At 38.3% G+C, this 18,266-nt stretch overlaps 2 protein-coding genes across 2 annotated transcripts; both read right to left on the bottom strand.

Annotated features, from left to right (window-relative positions):
- Window positions 1-2,818: 2,818 nt before the first annotated feature.
- On the bottom strand, window positions 2,819-4,135 carry LOC131317179 (F-box/kelch-repeat protein At3g23880-like). The gene has a single exon (XM_058346751.1). It carries the CDS (start codon window positions 4,133-4,135, stop codon window positions 2,819-2,821), a length of 1,317 nt encoding a protein of 438 aa, XP_058202734.1.
- Window positions 4,136-7,916: 3,781 nt separating this feature from the next.
- Window positions 7,917-18,159, bottom strand: LOC131317180 (zinc finger BED domain-containing protein RICESLEEPER 2-like). The gene is made up of 7 exons (XM_058346753.1): window positions 18,127-18,159; window positions 17,142-17,280; window positions 16,247-16,383; window positions 9,318-11,033; window positions 8,908-9,220; window positions 8,707-8,828; window positions 7,917-8,114 (listed from the first exon to the last, which is right to left on the bottom strand). The coding sequence occupies exons 1-6, from the start codon at window positions 18,157-18,159 to the stop codon at window positions 8,713-8,715; spliced, it is 2,454 nt and encodes an 817-aa protein (XP_058202736.1). The 3' UTR covers window positions 7,917-8,114; window positions 8,707-8,712.
- Between the last annotated feature and the right edge of the window lie 107 nt (window positions 18,160-18,266).

An 18,266-nucleotide genomic window follows, 5' to 3' on the forward strand; every position in this document is an offset into this window, starting at 1 on the left:
AGCCTTCATTTGGGTCTCTTCTGATAATGCATGCACTCGTTATGATAAGTGAAGTTCTGTTACTGTGCCAAGAAAAAGTGTCCTATGTTTAATTCGTTTTGGCTTTGTATTTTTATATACTGAATGGGCGGGCGATCACGTTGCTTGAGTACTGTTGCTTGTCTGGATAATGGATGAATTTTGAATGAGCAGCTTTGATTCATTTTACGGTCTTATAATTAGACTCGTATTTTGCTCGACCATTTGAAAAATTGTGAACATTATAATATACAGAAGCTCACTGCAAGGATTAAAGTCTTTTAACAGGGTTGCCCGCACCTAGACTAAGGATATTTTTTATATAAAATTCTTAAATGATACAAGCCTTTTTGTGAATTATAATTTTGACACTAACAAAAATAATTTCATAAAGAAATTTTATACTATTCAGATAATAGTAAATTACGATTTAAGAGGGGTTCAATACTACATGTTCACTCCAATTATAAATCTATATAACTCTTTTTTACATCCTGATCATTCCAAATTTTCTCACTTATACTCCAATAAATAAATCAAACCGAGCATTATGTCCTAATCAATTGGGGTTAGCTACAAAAATTCTTTTTCTCTATTGAGATCTATCAAGAGTCATTTGTACACCCAAACCCATTAGACTCATATCTTTGCGCACAATAGTATCTAATGTCAATTTAGGTCTTTCCATTCCCGTAGGTTTGCTATCATATTTGCTCTCTTAACTATTGTATCTTCAGGTCTACGATAGACATGCCCAAACCACCTTAGCCTTTTTTCTCTCAACTTTTCCTCTATAGGTACTACACCTACAATCTCACGAACTGTTTCATTTCTAATCCTGTCTCGTTTAATTTTACCACACATCCACCTTAACATTCTCATTTTTGCTACACTCATTTTGCTAATCTGTTGTTTCTTAATAGACCAACATTCTGTCCCGTAAAGTATCGCTAGTCTTATGGCAGTTCTATAGAATTTTTCCTTCAATTTTGTAGGTATCCTCTTGTCACATAATACAATAGTAGCGCTCCTCCACTTAAACCACCCCACTTAGATTCTATGAGTCACATCATCGGCAATCTCTCCATCTTTACTGATAATTGAGCCTAAATACCTAAAATGGTCACTCTTTGGTATCTCCTAGTCTTGGATCACCACTCTTTCTTCATGCATACTGCTGGTACCACTAAACATGCACACCATATACTCAGTTTGCTCCTACTTATCCAAAAATCCTTTGACTCTAATGCTTCCTTCCAAATTTTTAATTTTGTATTAACACCTCTAGCGGTTTCATCCACGAGGACAATATCATCTGCAAACATCATACACTATGGGATATCCTCCTGAAATTGTTTAGCCAACTCATCCATAACAAAGGCTGACCCTTGATGCAATTATGGGAAAATTTTGTTTCAACCCCTGAACTTTAAGCCAAATGTCTAATAAGCACCTATACTTCACTTTTTTCAATTAAACACATGAAGTTTACAAACCCCTTAAATTTGGCACCAACCGCTAGATTTCGTCCAATTTCTATCGGAAATGGATGAAATGGCACTATTTTCACATGAATTGGCATTTTTTACCCGTACATTACTTCATCTTCAGGAAACACCTCTCTCTCTCTCTCTCTCTCTCTCTCTCTCTCTCTCTCACACACACACACACACATGCACGCACGCATGCTCGTCACTTGAGAAATCGCAACATAGTCCAGAACATAATGGTTGTCCTGGTTGCGAAAGGGTCGAAAATACGATAACACTTTCTTTAAGTGTACATCTAGTGACTGGATTCTAGAGGAACAAGTTCTCCCTGTCAATTCCCGAAAGCAGCAAACCACTACACGAATAGTTTATGTGCCGATAAGACGAACTCTGTGTCCATGGTTTACAAACCATTTTTTTTCCATAACCTTCTTCCTCAATGGAGGAAAATATGGGGGAACCTAATAAACGAAGTCGGACATGATGAAAACTCTCTATCTTCTGGTTTTTTTTCCTTGACTATCAGCGTTAAGTTGTTTAATTTGCATACCATTACGTACCTAATCGAATTACACTGTCATACAAAATTCCTGTTTTGAAACAGGGGTTGGCACCTACCGCACCTTTTCTCCATGTGGCTCTGCCTCTAATTTAGCCCACTGCCCACCTAGTGGCTAAGATGACTTGAACTAAATTAAGTGAGAGAAACTCCCCCAGGCTACTAATCCTTTAGTTTTGCCAAAATTTCTGTCAAATTTTGATATAACTATTTCCACCGGGAAGTCAATTTTTGACAAAGTCATTCTTGGTGTCAAATTTTGACAAAAAAAATTTAAGTTTGCCAAACTTGCTAGGTAACTTTTAAATAGAGTTCCCGCAAAACCAATCCAAGGCAACAGATCGAAGATCATGTAATAAAATATACTGTACTACTAAACACACAATCCTATGGTCCAGTTTTTCCTTTTTCTTCTTTTGCCTGTCTATGCAAGACAAGTTGAATGCTTTGCAACCAATTGAAAGGACTGCATTTTTATTCTTTTGTAAATGCCTACTAAATACGTCGACATATGCATCAAACTCGGATATCAAACTATATCTCTGTTGTACAAACAGCAATTGTTAGATTCTGAAAAGATCTAAGTAATTTATTGATGGATATATATAACCATATGTATTCGCCACATAAATATAGAAGCATAGCAGTTCCATCTCAAGACAACGTAAATGAAGCTTAAAAACTAGAGAGCACGGCGGGCAGAATCCGATAACCTCGTGTTACAGCGTTCTCTAGCTTCTCCTCTTCCTTGCTATCTAATACGCCGCTTCTCTGGAGTTTCTTCAGCTTCCTCTTGTTCAGGATCTTCTAACAAATGCCACTTACTATCCTTTCCCTTTGTCATTGTCCTTGAAGAGGCTGAAAGAAAATGTTCCACATATGTTGCTATCCCTCTTCGCTCCTCGTTTTCCCACGTGTAGTCTATAGGCTCAACTAAACTTTCCTCATACGCCATGGCCACCATAGAGTAATTGCAATTGGACGGTCTTGGAACATCTCTATCCAAATCGCCATTAGAATTGTATACGTTAACATGCCCACTATCATACCCAATGTGTTCTCTCAATAGAACCTTACCATCTTTTGTACAACATAACGGCTCGAACATACTACAAACCCTAAAGGTCTCATTAATGACGAATCTAACATTCCACGAGTTTTGCACACCATATGCCTCCATCACCCATACTTCGACATTGCATTGGCGATGACGAATCATACAGATGCATCCATCCAAAACCCCCAACCCAAGCAAAATAAATTCATCCCCATCCTTAGACGGCTTTGGCATTGGTACCTTTTTGAATTCATCAACCAGTGGATCAAAGGAAAAGATACTATGGGTCGAAAGAAAGTTAGTATTACAGGCGAACCAATGAAGTTGTCCATTCAGAACTGGCCCTGAACGGATTGAGCTAATATTAAAAGGGAAGCATACCTCTTTCCAATATTTTCTTCGAAAATTACCAACCATTACGCATTTACTGCATTTACTGTCACAAGGATCAAGAGGAGTCAAAGCCATGACGGCCTTGTACCCATTAGTAGAGGAATCATAACAAAGCCCAGAAGTAATTACAGAACTACTCAAATATCGATGTGTCAACCGATGGTATGACAAGACTTTCTTGAAATACCCATTTAGTGGATTCCATAAATACAAATCCACCTTAATCCCCAAAAGAAACAACCCATTACACGAACCATAGATGTGAACTTCAGTATAACAGAGATCCAGATTTTTTTCCCATGGTGTTTGAACATTTTCCACAGAGCATTGTTGGTCGATGGAGTGAAAGGAAAAGGAACCATCATACAACTGGGACACAACAATAACCTTCTGTCTTTTTGATAGGGATATTAGGTTTGAGTCGGATATCAAAGAAGACCAGTGTTTGGAAACGCACCTTAATCGACAGAGAGACTGATGGGGTAATCTTGAGAGAATATCGATGATGATTTCTTCTGGGATGTTTGGGAAATTGTTGGGATCTTCCGATTTTAATGCGATAGTCTTGTTGGTTTCCCTAGGTCTGCTGCTGCTGCTGCTTCCTCTTCCTCGCTCCATTCTTGTTACACTGTTTAGGAGGCTAGGGTTTTCATAAAACTGCATTTTATACAAACAAAAATGCTATTAGCAAGGAAGGCTACAAGAAAGACAGCAAGGAAGTACGTGGAAAGAACAGTGGGGTCCCACTCTTTCCCCTTCACAACTCGCAGACCCCGCAAGGAAGGCTACAAGGAAGACAGCAAGGAAGTACGTGGAAAGAACAGTGGGGTCCCACTCTTTCCCCTTCGCAACTCGCAGACCCTACACTCCCGCCCCACTTCTCCTTTAAATTGGATTGAAAATTCAAAAATTTTTCGTTTCAAAATTTTGAGAATAATGGGACCCACACACCCGTCCCTTTAACTTCCTTTAACTCAGATTCATAACAAAAATTTTGGTAAAGGGGTCCCCTCTCGCTCTCTCTCATCGCCGATTCACCACCACCACACCGCCCCTCTCTTCAACCAATCGACCACCACCGACGCAGAAAATGCCACCCACAACAGATTAGGCTTTTCGGCTTCCCTCCCCGCCCACCACCAGCACCTTCCCGTCACGATTTCAGCCCATCAACCGATTTGTTTTTCCATTTCTGGTTCGCCATCTTGTATCGCTGTTTAGTTTGACCTGTTCTCGCAACACCACCGTCGATCAGATCCTCAATCACCACCGTCATTCTGAGCCCCGCGACCTCCATCGATCTGTGCCTCGCCTCACCGCCGTCGTGTTTGCCCTTTGCCAAACGGAGCACCGCAAACCGACATGCAAATAGGAAAAGGGAATTTCCGCTTGACCGGAAAAAAAAAAAGGAAAGGAAAAGGGGACCCAACCCCTGTATGGGTTTTGGGGGTTTTTCCTGGCAAACTTGGTAAGGGTTTTGGGAGTTGATCTTAGTTATTTTTATCGACTGTCTTTGTTCATTTGTTGCATGTGTGAGGTTGGTTTTGCCCGTGGGAGTGATAACTAGGCCAGTGTAAGAGAGAGATACGGTGTCGATGAGGGCGTTGGTGGATGGGGTTTTGTTATGAAGGCAGAAAATCAAAAAATAATACAGCTGTTCAGCATCCCCATATCAACATCGAGAGAAATGGGAGCCGTGGAGTTTAGTGGTGGTATCGGTGATTGCATCGATGGTCAGGGATATCTAACTCCGTTTCCCCTATTCGGTTTGCCTAATTATGTGGAGAATTGATGGTGAACATGCAATGACGCAAAGAGTAGCTAGAAAAGCATCGTGGAAATGTATTCTGGAGATTAGGGCATGTTTTGACAATATATTGCGGAAATTTCAAATTTAATTTTGCCCCTGGAGTTCAACTTCATATGCTGTGGTGATTAAGTACTTGACAAAACCACTCTTGGTATTGAAAGTTGGTTGTTTCTGTTGATCATTTGAGTTGATGAAATTATACCTGCTTTGCAAAGTGCAGATAAGGGTAATGAAAAAAGTCCCAAATATTCTAGAATTGCTTCTTATTACATGCACACACAAAAATTGCAATTACGTGTACAAAAAACTGCAAGCATGACGATGTAACCAGTTAGGAGCTACCTCAAGTAAACCTAAACCCATTACTCCATAGTTCAGAAACGAGTGGAAATAATGAGTTTCACATAGGCATTTTTACAAACACATGGTGAGCAGATTGTGGCTAATGGCATGAGCAGATTGTGGCTAATGGCGTGAAGTTAGGAAAAACTCCAATTTTGTCCCACCAAATTCAAAAGCCAATAACTCAAATATCTTCCATAAAAGCACATCATTTTCATCCAATTTGGACAACTCAAGCTATGTAACAGGAACTTAGCGAATACAAATCAAAATAATTGAAAGTATTTCAAGCCTCATACAATTGTTGCTGCAAATCATAAAAAATTAAATAAAAATTCAACGTGACTGCCCAATGCCTGTGCCTTGTACAGTTACACATCCAAATATTCTGTTGAGTACCACTCCCATGATCGAATCAACATACAGTTCTTGAAAAGCTGTTGAGAAGTACTCCTATTTGCATGTCGGTTTTCGGTGCTCCGATCGACAAAGGGCAAACACGAACGACGACAGAGGCGAGGCGAGGCACAGATCGACGGCGGTGGCGGGGGTCAGAACGACGGCGGTTATGGAGGCTTTGATCGGCGGCAGTGTAGCGAGAACAGATCGAACTGAACTGCGACACCAGATGGCGAACCAGAAACATGAAAAATAGATCGGCTGTTGGCAATCACGAAGGGGGGTCGACGGCGACGGTTGATGGGCTGAGAATCCGAACGAAAGCCTAATCTGTTGTGGGTGGCTGTTTCTGCGTTGGTGGGGGCTCCGGTGCTGGGACGGCACTGTAGATGTTGGCGACGACGGGAACGGGATGAAACGAGGATGTCTGGTGGGCAGCGTGGTGGTGGGGAATCGGTGATGAGAGAGAGAGCGAGAGGGGGTGCCCTTTTGCCAAGAGAGATGGTACGTGCACTACACCAAACCACTACACCATTCACTACATTTTTTGTGAAGTCCATCAAAATTTCAAAAAAATACAAAAAAATATCCAAAAATTTTAAAATAATGTTTTATGAAACCATGTAAAAAATTAGCTCTAAAGGATATCGGTAAATATTATTTCTGGGTGCGTATGTCCGAAACTGCGCAGTTGAGTATTTTCGCTCGTACAAACCTAAAAATAATACTTACATATATCCGTTAGAGCTGAATTTTTACAGGGCCCTCTAAAATATTATTTTAAAAATTTATGAATATTTTTCTGTATTTTTTGTGAGATCCGAAATGAGCTCCATAAAAAATATAATGGATGATATAGTGTTCTAGTGTAGTGTACCTAGACTTATTGTTACCAAAATTTTTGTTTTGAATCTGAGTTAGGCCCCGTTCCGGAAAGGAAAATAAGTCCTTATTTTTTAAGAAGGCAATTTCAAGCTCAAAAATCATGTATTTATACAAATTATTTTCCTATCAATATGGATCTTGTTTGATAGATCTCATTAAGATCTTTAATACGGTGCAAAAAAATTTGAAAAATTATTTTTCATTTACATTATTTTTGAGTTTAAAAATATAAAATAAGTACTTATTTTTTAAGAAGGTGTTCTGGAACGGGGCCTTAAAGGGACGGATGTGTGGGTCCATCATCCTCAAAATTTTGAAACCAAAATTTTTGAATTTTCAAGCCAATTTAAAGGAGAAGTGGGGCGGGACTGCGGGGTCTGCGCGTTGTGAAGGGGGAAGAGTGGGACCCCACTCTTCTTTCCACGTACTTTCTTGCTGTCTTCCTTGCTAATAGTAGCATTTCTGATAAGGACCAATGGGACGCGGGGGTAGACCTGGGTAACGGGTCGTGTCGTGTCGGGTTCGTGTCGTGTCAGCCGGGTTCGTGTCACAAACAACCCAACACGAACACGACCTGTTTATTAATCGTGTCAAATTTCCAGACACGAACACGACCTGTTAACAAACAGGTCAACCCGAACACGACCTGTGTAACCCGTTTATTAGATAATCGTGTCAACCCGTGTCAACCCGTAACACGACACGGTTTGAACACATTTAAACAGATTCTGCATACAAAATACTTCCTGCATTCACATTCTTAAAAATTAAAACTTAAGTTCCAACATTCCAACCTAGAAAAATCAAATGAACCAAACAGATTATGCATACAAAATACTTCCTGCATTCACATTCTTAAAAATTAAAACTTAAGTTCCAACATTCCAACCTAGAAAAATCAAATGAACCACCAGGTCCACCACCATTTAGAGTCTTGCAAACATAAGTTCCAATCACCAGGTCCACCACCACTTAGAGTCTTACAAAGATAAGTTTCAATACTAAATAAGTCTAACTTAAACAATTAAACATTCAAATACAAAACGAGTTCTCACTGGAACCATTCATTATTTGGTTCCATTTCCAGATCAGGCTTCTTCACAAAACCACTCCCCATTTGTCCTTGCCTCAACCACAGAGCCCTACCATATCCCTGCAAGGCTGTAATTGAAGCAGAGCCGTGAGACAAAAGACAAACAAAGAATACAGCAATGGATTGATACTCTTATTCTCAGAATAGCCAAATAGGCATCGCTCCATGCCAAATTCCAACTAATTAACCAAGTGCAATGGATTGATACTCTTTTTCTTTACTACTTTATATACACTATATCTGTAACAGCAAAAAAGATCTACTGTTTATAACAAACATTCATTTGATTTACAACAATATTTGACTTGTTAAATAGGCATTGAGAAGTAAGAATTAAGTTGCGTTGATATAAGCAGGAGTATAGTTGGGTCAACAACAATTTAAAGCAATTAGAAGAGATCAAGTCAGGTGGGGACAGCTAAAACAAATCCCTAGATTTATATCAATGCAAGTACCCTTATTAAATTCTTAAAACTTCATGAAGGGGTTTATAACATGAAAAATTTGACAGATTCTTAAAGAAAAGAGCTGAAATCAACAGGGCTACATACTGACTTCACAAGACTAGTTAACACTACACTAGACTAGTCATTGCTGCACAATTTAGGAGCCCATAAAAAGTTAAAAACAGTCACCATCAAAATAGCAGATAATACTTACTTTTAATCAAGGTTCAACATTGATCACGGAACTAGAACATCCCACTGATTCGGACTGATCATTGTCTAGATTCAAGTTCATTATGTCTTCAATGACATCATCCAACTTCACGTTGTCGATTTCTAAATGACAACAATAAGTCATGTTAGTCTCAAGTTTATTCTCTAAAAAAGGCATAACAAAAGATGACAATATATTTACCTTCCCCTCCAAACAACCAATCCCTAGAGCATATCAAAGCCTCGACAATTTTAGGCTTTAAAGAACTCCGATATTTGTCAAGAACTCGACCACCAACACTAAATGCAGATTCGGAAGCAACTGTAGAAATAGGAATACTCAACACATCGCGAGCCATCGATGCAAGTTCCGGATACCTATAATTGTGGGCTCTCCAATATTCAAGTACATCAATATTTTCATTTCTTGGAAGCCTAGGCTCATCCAAATACAATTCTAGCTGATTTTTGTGTGCACTAGAAACAAATGAATGGCTCTCAAATGCATCAAAATCCTATAAACAATAATATAGAAAAAAATTAGAAGATAACGCAAAATTGAAAATACCAAGTTAATTTACATGAACACCATGTCAAAAAGAATGTCGTTACCTCAATGAATTCGCCCTGGTTTTCTTGAACAACGTTTCCTTGAACAACTTCAGGTTTGTAAGCTTTAGATTGGTACTCGTTAAAGAGACCAAAAAGCTTTTCCCGGATTCGTGTACACTGTGTGAATACCTCACTGGATGACTCACCATAAAGCTTTCCATAAGAATACTCCACCAACTGAAACTTAAAACGAGGATCAAATATAACCGCAATTGCCAAGATCACAGAATGCTCCGACCAATACTTGTCAAACTTCACCATCATTTGACAGGCCATCCTTCTCATGAAAGGATCAGTACTGTTCATCTCCTTATTTAAGAGAAATTGAATTGCACAAACCTTTGGAAAATACAAATTTGATGTAGGATATTTCGAACCCGAGAAAATGCAAGTAGCATCATAGAAAACTTTCAAGAATTGGCAAATCTTTTCCGCTCTACCCCATTCCTCTTGAGAAGGACAATGCTTAAAATTCGAGTCACTAAGTTGCAACTGGCAAAACGCACGCCGATAGTAAATGGCACTTGCGAGCATGAGATATGTTGAGTTCCATCTAGTTGGAACATCCTGCCTCAAACCTCTTTTGGAATCTAGAGAATATTGTGCAACACATTCCAATAATTTTTGTTTTCTTGCTTGAGATCCTTTCATGTATTTGACACACTCCCTAATCTTGTCAACAACAACATCTATTTCTTTCAGCCCCATTTGAACTACCAAGTTAAGAATGTGAGCACAACAACGGATATGAAAACAGCTACCCTCGTCCACAAGTGCACTATTCAAATTAAGATGATTCTTAAGCAAGTCAACAAGCACATCATTTGCAGAAGCATTATCCAAAGTAAAAGAGAACAACTTGTTCACGATGCCCCATTTAACCAACAAATCATACACTTTCTCTTTCAATGCAACGCCACTATGTGGTGGAGGCGTGTACGAGAAATTCAGAAGTCTCTTGTGTAACACCCAATTCGCATCAATAAAGTGGGCAGTAAGACTCATATAACCATCCGTGGCAATAGATGTCCATAAATCAGACGTCAAACAAACTCTACCAGGCAAAGTACGCAAATTGCGACCTAGAGTTCGATACTCTTTCTCATGCAGAGAAAGGATGGCAGTCCTAACAGTCCTCCTTGAAATTGAGTGGGCTTCTGGGTTTAAGTAGGTAAAAATATTCCTAACACCCTCATACTCGACAAAGCTAAGTGGCAAGTCATGTCTAACTACTGCATGCACCAACAGTTCACGAAACCTATCAGGGTTAAATTTCGCTAGTTGCAATGCTCCATTTTTAGATACAAGCATTTGTCCAATATCCATTGTTTGATTCTTTAAACAAACAAGTAAATGACGCTTCATATTTCCAGTTCCATATTTACTATCAGAAAGATACACCTGACCACATTTCTTACACTTGCATTTTTCAGGCTCATCGTCTACAATCACATCATCAGGATTCTCAGGATCATTCTCATCATCATCAGGGTTCTCAGGGTCATTCTCATTATCAGGGAGATTCTCTTTCTTAGGCTTGTCAAGAATGTCAAAATACTTCCATACCTCAGACGTAAGCCTACGCTTTCTCTTCAGAATAGGCTTCTTAGCCTTCTTTAGAGGAGACTTTTTGCTCTTGGCTTTGGCTACACCTTTTTCAGGTGGTGAATGTGCTGATTGAGAATGAATCGATTCCATTGTAGGATTTGTATCCATCTGTTCAAAGATTAACTGTCAGAACCAGTGTAATCAAAATGATTGCATAAGTGAAACAAATAGATCGCAACAGACCAGTGTAAATGACTATATAGAACCAGTAATCAAGACTAAGTAAAAATAGAAATAGATCCGAAACAGAAACAGATCAGAAACAGAAACAGAAACAGAAACAGAAACAGATCACAAGCTTGAGACGAGAGTGAGAGTTGGACCAAGTAAAAATACACCAAATAACGGTACGAACGTGTGAACTATTTGCAGTTTCGTCATAAGCCACCGGATTTGCCGTTTTCGTTTTCCTTTTCTTTTTCTTTTTTTCCCTTTGGTGCGAACTGATATGCAATGGGGAAAATAATCTTGTGACTTCACCAAGGAAAACCAAGAAGATCGAGAACCCGAAAAGGTAGTGTCTCTTTTGGTTTCTTTCGGATCTATTTTGGTGAACGGTAACAAAATCTTCAAACACAGTACCAAAATCTGGTGTACAATGCACATGGTCTTAGGGTTTGTAGTTACAAAATTTAGATCGGAAGAGAGAGAGAGAGAGAGAGAGAGAGAGAGAGAGAGAGAGAGAGAGAGAGAGACGTACCAACGAGAGATGTCCGTGCTAGGGCGTGAGACGGTGAACGGTGTTTGAACAGTGACCTCAGGCGTCGAGATTCAGTCTTTCAGGCATGAGACGAGAGTGAGAGTGAGAGTGAGACTGTGAGATTGAGAGTGAGAGTGAGAGAGATCAAAAGATTCGGAACATTGAATCGTTGAGAGAGATAGGGAGAGAGAGAGAGAGAGATCAGAATTGAGAGATGTCTGCGCAGCTGCGCTAGGGCAACGTCTGAAGTTCTGAACTTCTCATTGCCTTTTATATGAACCATGTAATCTTGTGCTACATGTGCATATGATGATACGAGACATCGATAATGAAAAAATCTCGTAAAGTCCTACAATACATCCCTCGAGGGCCGCCCGAGCTATTTTTGAAAAATCGGAACCGTCTAGATTTTACGTTGGAGGGATTATATCATTCATGCCAAGAATGAATTAAATTTCTTATTGTTATGTACTTGATCATACATAACAAAAGTTTTCATAATAATTAATCTACAACCCGATGAAGGAGCTTTTAAAATCCGATAGACCCAAAAATTGGTGAGAGTCATTAAAACACCAAGAATAACAAAATGAATGGTATGGATCATCATAATTATTTTGTGATCGTGTGGCTCACGTACATTAGACTATCGAAGAATACCTTGGTTTAAAACCAAGTGAGTTCAATGTATAGATTTCAAAGGTAGCTGCAGACTCATTTTTTTAAATGTTCGATCTAAACCGTTACGATTTAACGTCTTATCAAATTTATCACTTTTCACCTGAATAAAGTGATAATTGGATATCAGAAACTACATGATTGGAACACATTCGGTGGTTCCAAATGCATTAAAGTCCTATAATGCACCACTTGATGGCCGCCTAAACTATTTTTTAAAAATCAGAACTACCTAATAGAGCTATATACTTTATACTAATTTTATATACTTGAGGGCCCCGTTTTTATATAATAGAGCTATATACTATTATACTTTATACTAATTTTTCAAATTCATAGAACAAGTCAATTTGTAGCTTAGTGGTTTGTTTTTGTAGGAAATACAAAAATATGAGCAAGGGACTTGGGTTTAATTCCTGGCACAGCCTGGCCGGCCGGCCCCTTTTTTTCGTGTTCGGGTCGGGTCGGGTCGGGTCAATGAGTGACAATTTTTCCGTGTTCGGGTCGGGTCGTGTTCGGGTCGTGTTGTTGGGTGACACGGATAAGTAATCGTGTTAGTCGTGTCAGTTTCGGGTCTCGCGTGTTCAACCCAAACCCGACCCATTTACAACTCGTGTTCTCGAGTCGTGTCAATTTCGTGTTTCGTGTCAGAAATGGTCAACCCTAACCCGCTAACTTCGTGTCCGGTTCGTGTCGTGTTATCGTGTTTCGTGTACTTTGCCCAGCTCTACGCGGGGGCTCTGCTGCCCAGGGGTGGGCAGCAGCCCCTACCCACACTCACACACACTCACACACACGGCGCCGTTTCATCAAAGAAAAAAAAAAAACTCTTCCGCTTGCAATCTTATAGAGCAGAAACGTGATTATGAGAGCCTTAGAGTTAAAATTTAATTATGTCTCTTTAAAATAATATGATCAAAATAATAAGATCTTCACGTCAATTCAAACGGATTGAAAATTGGAGCACTTAATTTTTTAATCATATTTTTTAATATATAAACGGTCTAAAAAATTAAGTGTGCCACTTTTTAATTCGTTTAAACAAGTACGAATATCTTATTATTCTAATCATATTATTTTAAAGAGATATAATTAACTTTTGTCTATAGAACTCTCATAATCACGTTTCTGATCTACAGGATCCTAAATAAAGAACAGATACTTAATTATGAGAGTCCTAGAGACAAAAATTAATTATATCTCTTTAAAATAATATGATTAGAATAATAAGATATTCGTACTTGTTCAAACGAATTAAAAAGTGGTACACTTAATTTTTCAGACCGTTTATATATTAAAAAATATGATTAAAAAATTAAGTGCTCCAATTTTTAATCCGTTTGAATTGACGTGAAGATCTTATTATTCTGATCATATTATTCTAAAGAGACATAATTAAATTTTAACTCTAAGGCTCTCGTAATCACGTTTCTGCTCCATAGGATTGCAAGCGAAAGAAAATTTTTTTTTTCTTTGATGAAACAGCGCCGTGTGTGAGTGTGTGTAAGTGTGGGTAGGGGCTGCTGCCCACCCCTGGGCAGCAGAGCCCCCGTGTCCGGACCAATGATGCTTATCGTGCTATAAATAAATTGGTAAAAACTATTTATTCAAGCCCACGGGCCCCACACATCAGCTAAATTGGAAAAAAATTATCAGTGGTGCTACAGTCCCGACCAAAAGGGATTCCAATCGATCCCGACATCCTGTCGGGCACATTCCGGCTATCGGATGGTCGATCCGAGCCGTCCAAAAATTTCTATAAAAAAAAACCGAGTGAGCCTAAACAAGAATCAACGGCATCCGATGCTTGTAGGTGCTCGATCCAAACACTCCATATTTTTGTATATAACATGGAGTGTTTGGATCGAGCACCTACATATATTGGATGCCGTTGATTTCCGCATGAGCCCACTTGATTGTTTTTTAAAATTTTTGTACGGCTCGAATTGGCTGTCCGGTGGCCGGAGTGTGTCAGGCGGGACGTTAGGATCCGATCAGAATTTTGGGTTGGAAACCGTAGACTTTTCGAAAAATTATCGGTGGTTTGGACTCTGGAGCACTCACATGTGGTGGTCTTCTAATATTTTTGGGAAGTACACCATTAAGTATATCAATTTTATTCACGAAAATGCAATGATCCATGAAATATGTCCATAAAAGCGTTCATAAAAAAAAAATTGGATGGTTAAAAGAATCTGAACCGTCCAATTCTTTTTCATGTTCATGTTTCATGAACCCTATCAATCATGGTTTTATAAAAGAGTATAAATTATATACACCGTCTGTGTTAACATTTGTTTCTTCAAAATCAATTATACTGTGCCACATCGTCAAAACAGTGATCCCAATTAATAGAATATAATGATGTGGCGTAATATAATTAATTTGAAGGAAACAAATATTTACACCGACGGTATAAATAATTTAATCTCTTTATAAAAATGTTTGTTGTTGAGAGATGGGAAATCACCACGTGACAGTAGTCAAAAACCATTAAATAATTAGGATGGGTTTGGATTAAAAGTCAAGTCCGTGAAAAAAAGAAAGATTAAAAGTCAATTGATTTATTTTTTTTGTATTTATTTTTTTGTGTCAAATTTTTGTGACTTATTGATTTCTCTTGAAGAGAGGAATTGAAAAAGTAAAAAATTTTGAATGAAAATTATAACTTTTTGAATAAAGACAAAAATAAGTGTTCCGTCCCTTTTTAAATAACTTTTTAAATAAATTTTACTTATTTTAATCTTTTTGAAAAAAATTACTCCTTCCGTCCCTTTTTAAGTGTTCTGTTTCGTAACTCCAACTTATTAATATCATCATTATACCATTCACATCAACTTTTTCCTCCACTTCCCCTACTTACCCATCATCATTACATTTTTACTTACTTACTTTTCAAAATGGAATATACTTTTACGGACAAAATAGACAATGCATCAACTTTTACCTACTAACTTTTCAAAATGAACACTTATTAAGGGACATCCCAAAATGGAATACTGGACTCTAAATAAGGGATGGATGGAGTATGAGTTTCGATAATAATTTTATATTTTTTGATTAGTCTCGTCGAGACGAATAAATAAGTTGCAAAAGTTTGATGTAAAATTATTAAATGTGAAAAAAAAACTTGAGTAAAGATAAAAAAAAAAGAAAAAGAAAGAAGTCACACTGACTTTCTAATCTAAATCTAGCTATATGTGCGTGCGTGGGTGTGCTTTTTTGCTGGAAAATCAGAATGGTACTAAAGGGGTCTATTAGTCTTTTTTGTGGCCCTTTTCTTGTATTACGAATTAGTTTTCTCCAATTTATATATGGAGGAATTCCATAAAAACTAGGGGAAATTACCGAACAGTGGTCCATGGGGCAAACAATGCCCAAGTGATGGAGTAGTTTTTAGGAAATTCATGTAAATATGGGAAGGAGAAAAGTATTTTCCAATACATGGAAAGGTCACATGAAAATACTATGAAGCCCCTCATCAAAAAAACCCTACACCTCAAATCCACCCATCCATCGTTCTCATTCATTTGCCCCCAATTCCCACACGTCTCTGAACAGGACGATCGACTGGAAGTGAATAACAAGAGGTAGGGTTTCTTGGGTTTCTTCTGCTTCTTTCCTCCTCTCGACCTCTTCTCCTTCACCTCTTCTTCCTCTCTGACTTCATCTCTCTATGATACAGTACTCTTTCCATTCCACGGAAGAAGAAGCAAGATCTTGTCCTCCAAACGGAAAACGTACGCATCTGGTAAGGAATGTTTTGGGTTAGGTGTTTCAATTTTTTTTGCAGTTTTCTCTATTGTCTCTTCTCTCATTTCGTCTATGTGTCTTTGTTTGTTCGCAAATTATTTTTTTTCATTGTATGAGTGAGGAATAGAAGGGGCAATATTGAGACTTGCCCATTAGTTCCCCCTAGGAGAAAAAGGTACTATATTGATACCAACATTTGATCCACCATTCTGTACCCCCATTGCAATGGAAGTTTGTTTTTCGAGAAAATATAATAGTTGCTCTTTAAGTCACCTAATGTTTTTCCTTGTAAGAACTGTTGTTGCTCTCTATGTAAGAAAGTACGCCCTAGAGTGTTAAGGGCAGTGACCCATGTTTTTAACTCACTGAATGGCTGTGCCTTTACCCTTGTGTGTTGGTCAGTATGAAATGTGGTTCCTTTTTAAGTTATGTAACACTAGCGAATGCCCGTGCCTGAAGGCACGGGTCAACGTGACGTAATATTGCTTCAATTGACAAAGCCAACTAATAATATCAATTACTAAATTATGATCAATGAATCAAATATAAATAATAAATTCAACAAATCAAATTCTCCATTAAATTTAACATGGAAAATGAAAATGAACCACAAAACATGGGTTAGATCTTTTAAAGATTTAGCCGCAAAAAGTATTCCCAAAAAGAGAGAGACTAAATGCACATCACTTATGAATTCCTAAAAAGTATTAGGAATTGTTTTCCTCCTTCCCATCACTTATAAATTCCTAAAAAGTTGTCCATGACCTAGGAAATCTTTTCCCCTCTTTCCACTGATCAGCAATTTTCCCTTTTACTTACTACCAAAAAAATCAAGGTCTTGGTATACTTACAGGCATGCTATCGCGAAGTTAAGTTGTAAGCCGTTAAGTAATGGTTAAGCAAAAACACAATCCCAGATACAAGCTTTAGTTATGAAAGCTAGAACAGTTTCTAAATTCGATCATTCACCCAACGACAATGTATGCTACTTGCAAACACAAAATTGAAGCGTTTGCTAGGCCAGAGTAGAAATGGATTCACAGATCCTATGGAAGGCCGACTAGGGCATTCGTATCAACAAATACCAGAGTCATTACAAATCTCTTCGACAACAATCCTACAAAACATTGAGACAACTACATGGGCATGCGATATGCCGTACGAGGCAGGAGCATCATCGTCGTTCTTTACAACTATAGTTATATTCATTATAACACCATTATCCTAAAGTGCAAATGGAGAAAAACAAAAGCAAAAGCATGAAAGGTACATTTAGATGCATAAAAGTACATTTATATTCATTATAACACCATTATCCTATCTTTTTTTTGATCGGCCAGGAACTATCTATCTTCAGAGCCCATACTTTTCTTTTATCAAATGCCCCCCCGATTGCTCCTCTTTCTATACCATCCAAAAAGTATACCAAGCAGAAACTCCAATCTGATGCCGAAAACACTACTTTAACACTTCAAATTCTAGGACCAAAGCCAACTTCCCAACGAAACTAGGTGGCTAAGGCCAATATTGCTGAATTTTTTAAGCCACCACTGTAAGTCCCAACTGCCAAGCTTATGCAAAATACTTGAAAAAGTCTGCACCTTTTCGGATTGCACTTGGCCATGTGAACTCAACCGACCAAAAACCGTTGTGAGTAGTTATTCAGTCAAAACAGGTACTACAATTGCTTCCACCAACATCTTATGAATCCCACAACATGCACCATAATTTTATGTTTTCATCAAGGAATTTTCTAATGGAGAGAAAAACCATAAGACGCAGACAGAAAATCCAACGTGATAAACTCTGAGCCACCAATCCAAAAATCCTCCAAGTTCATAGCTGATCTTTGAAACTGATTTGTGTATCTCTGATTTATCTTATTCCACTGAAGGAGAGCCAAATAGCCAATCTCCAACAGTCCATTGGTGAAAATAATCAACTATTTTGGTGACTGAGATTTGCCATGTTTTCTGATTCTCTGGGGAAAACAGCGGCAGTTTCTTTCTTAGCGGTAACTATTTTTTGTGTTGTGCTTGCAATATTATGCCATACAGCTTGAGATTGTACCTTTCTAACGAGAACAATGAGGGAGAAAGCCATTTTGCCTTCAAATTCAGGATATGCTATATGCAAAATTTTCTCTGTGGTGATTAACTAGAGGCTTGTGTCCTCTCTCTCTCTCTCTCTCTCCACATCGAAAAGGATGA

This window comes from Rhododendron vialii, chromosome 2a (genome assembly GCF_030253575.1).
Source record: "Rhododendron vialii isolate Sample 1 chromosome 2a, ASM3025357v1".
Classification (NCBI taxonomy): domain Eukaryota; kingdom Viridiplantae; phylum Streptophyta; class Magnoliopsida; order Ericales; family Ericaceae; genus Rhododendron; species Rhododendron vialii.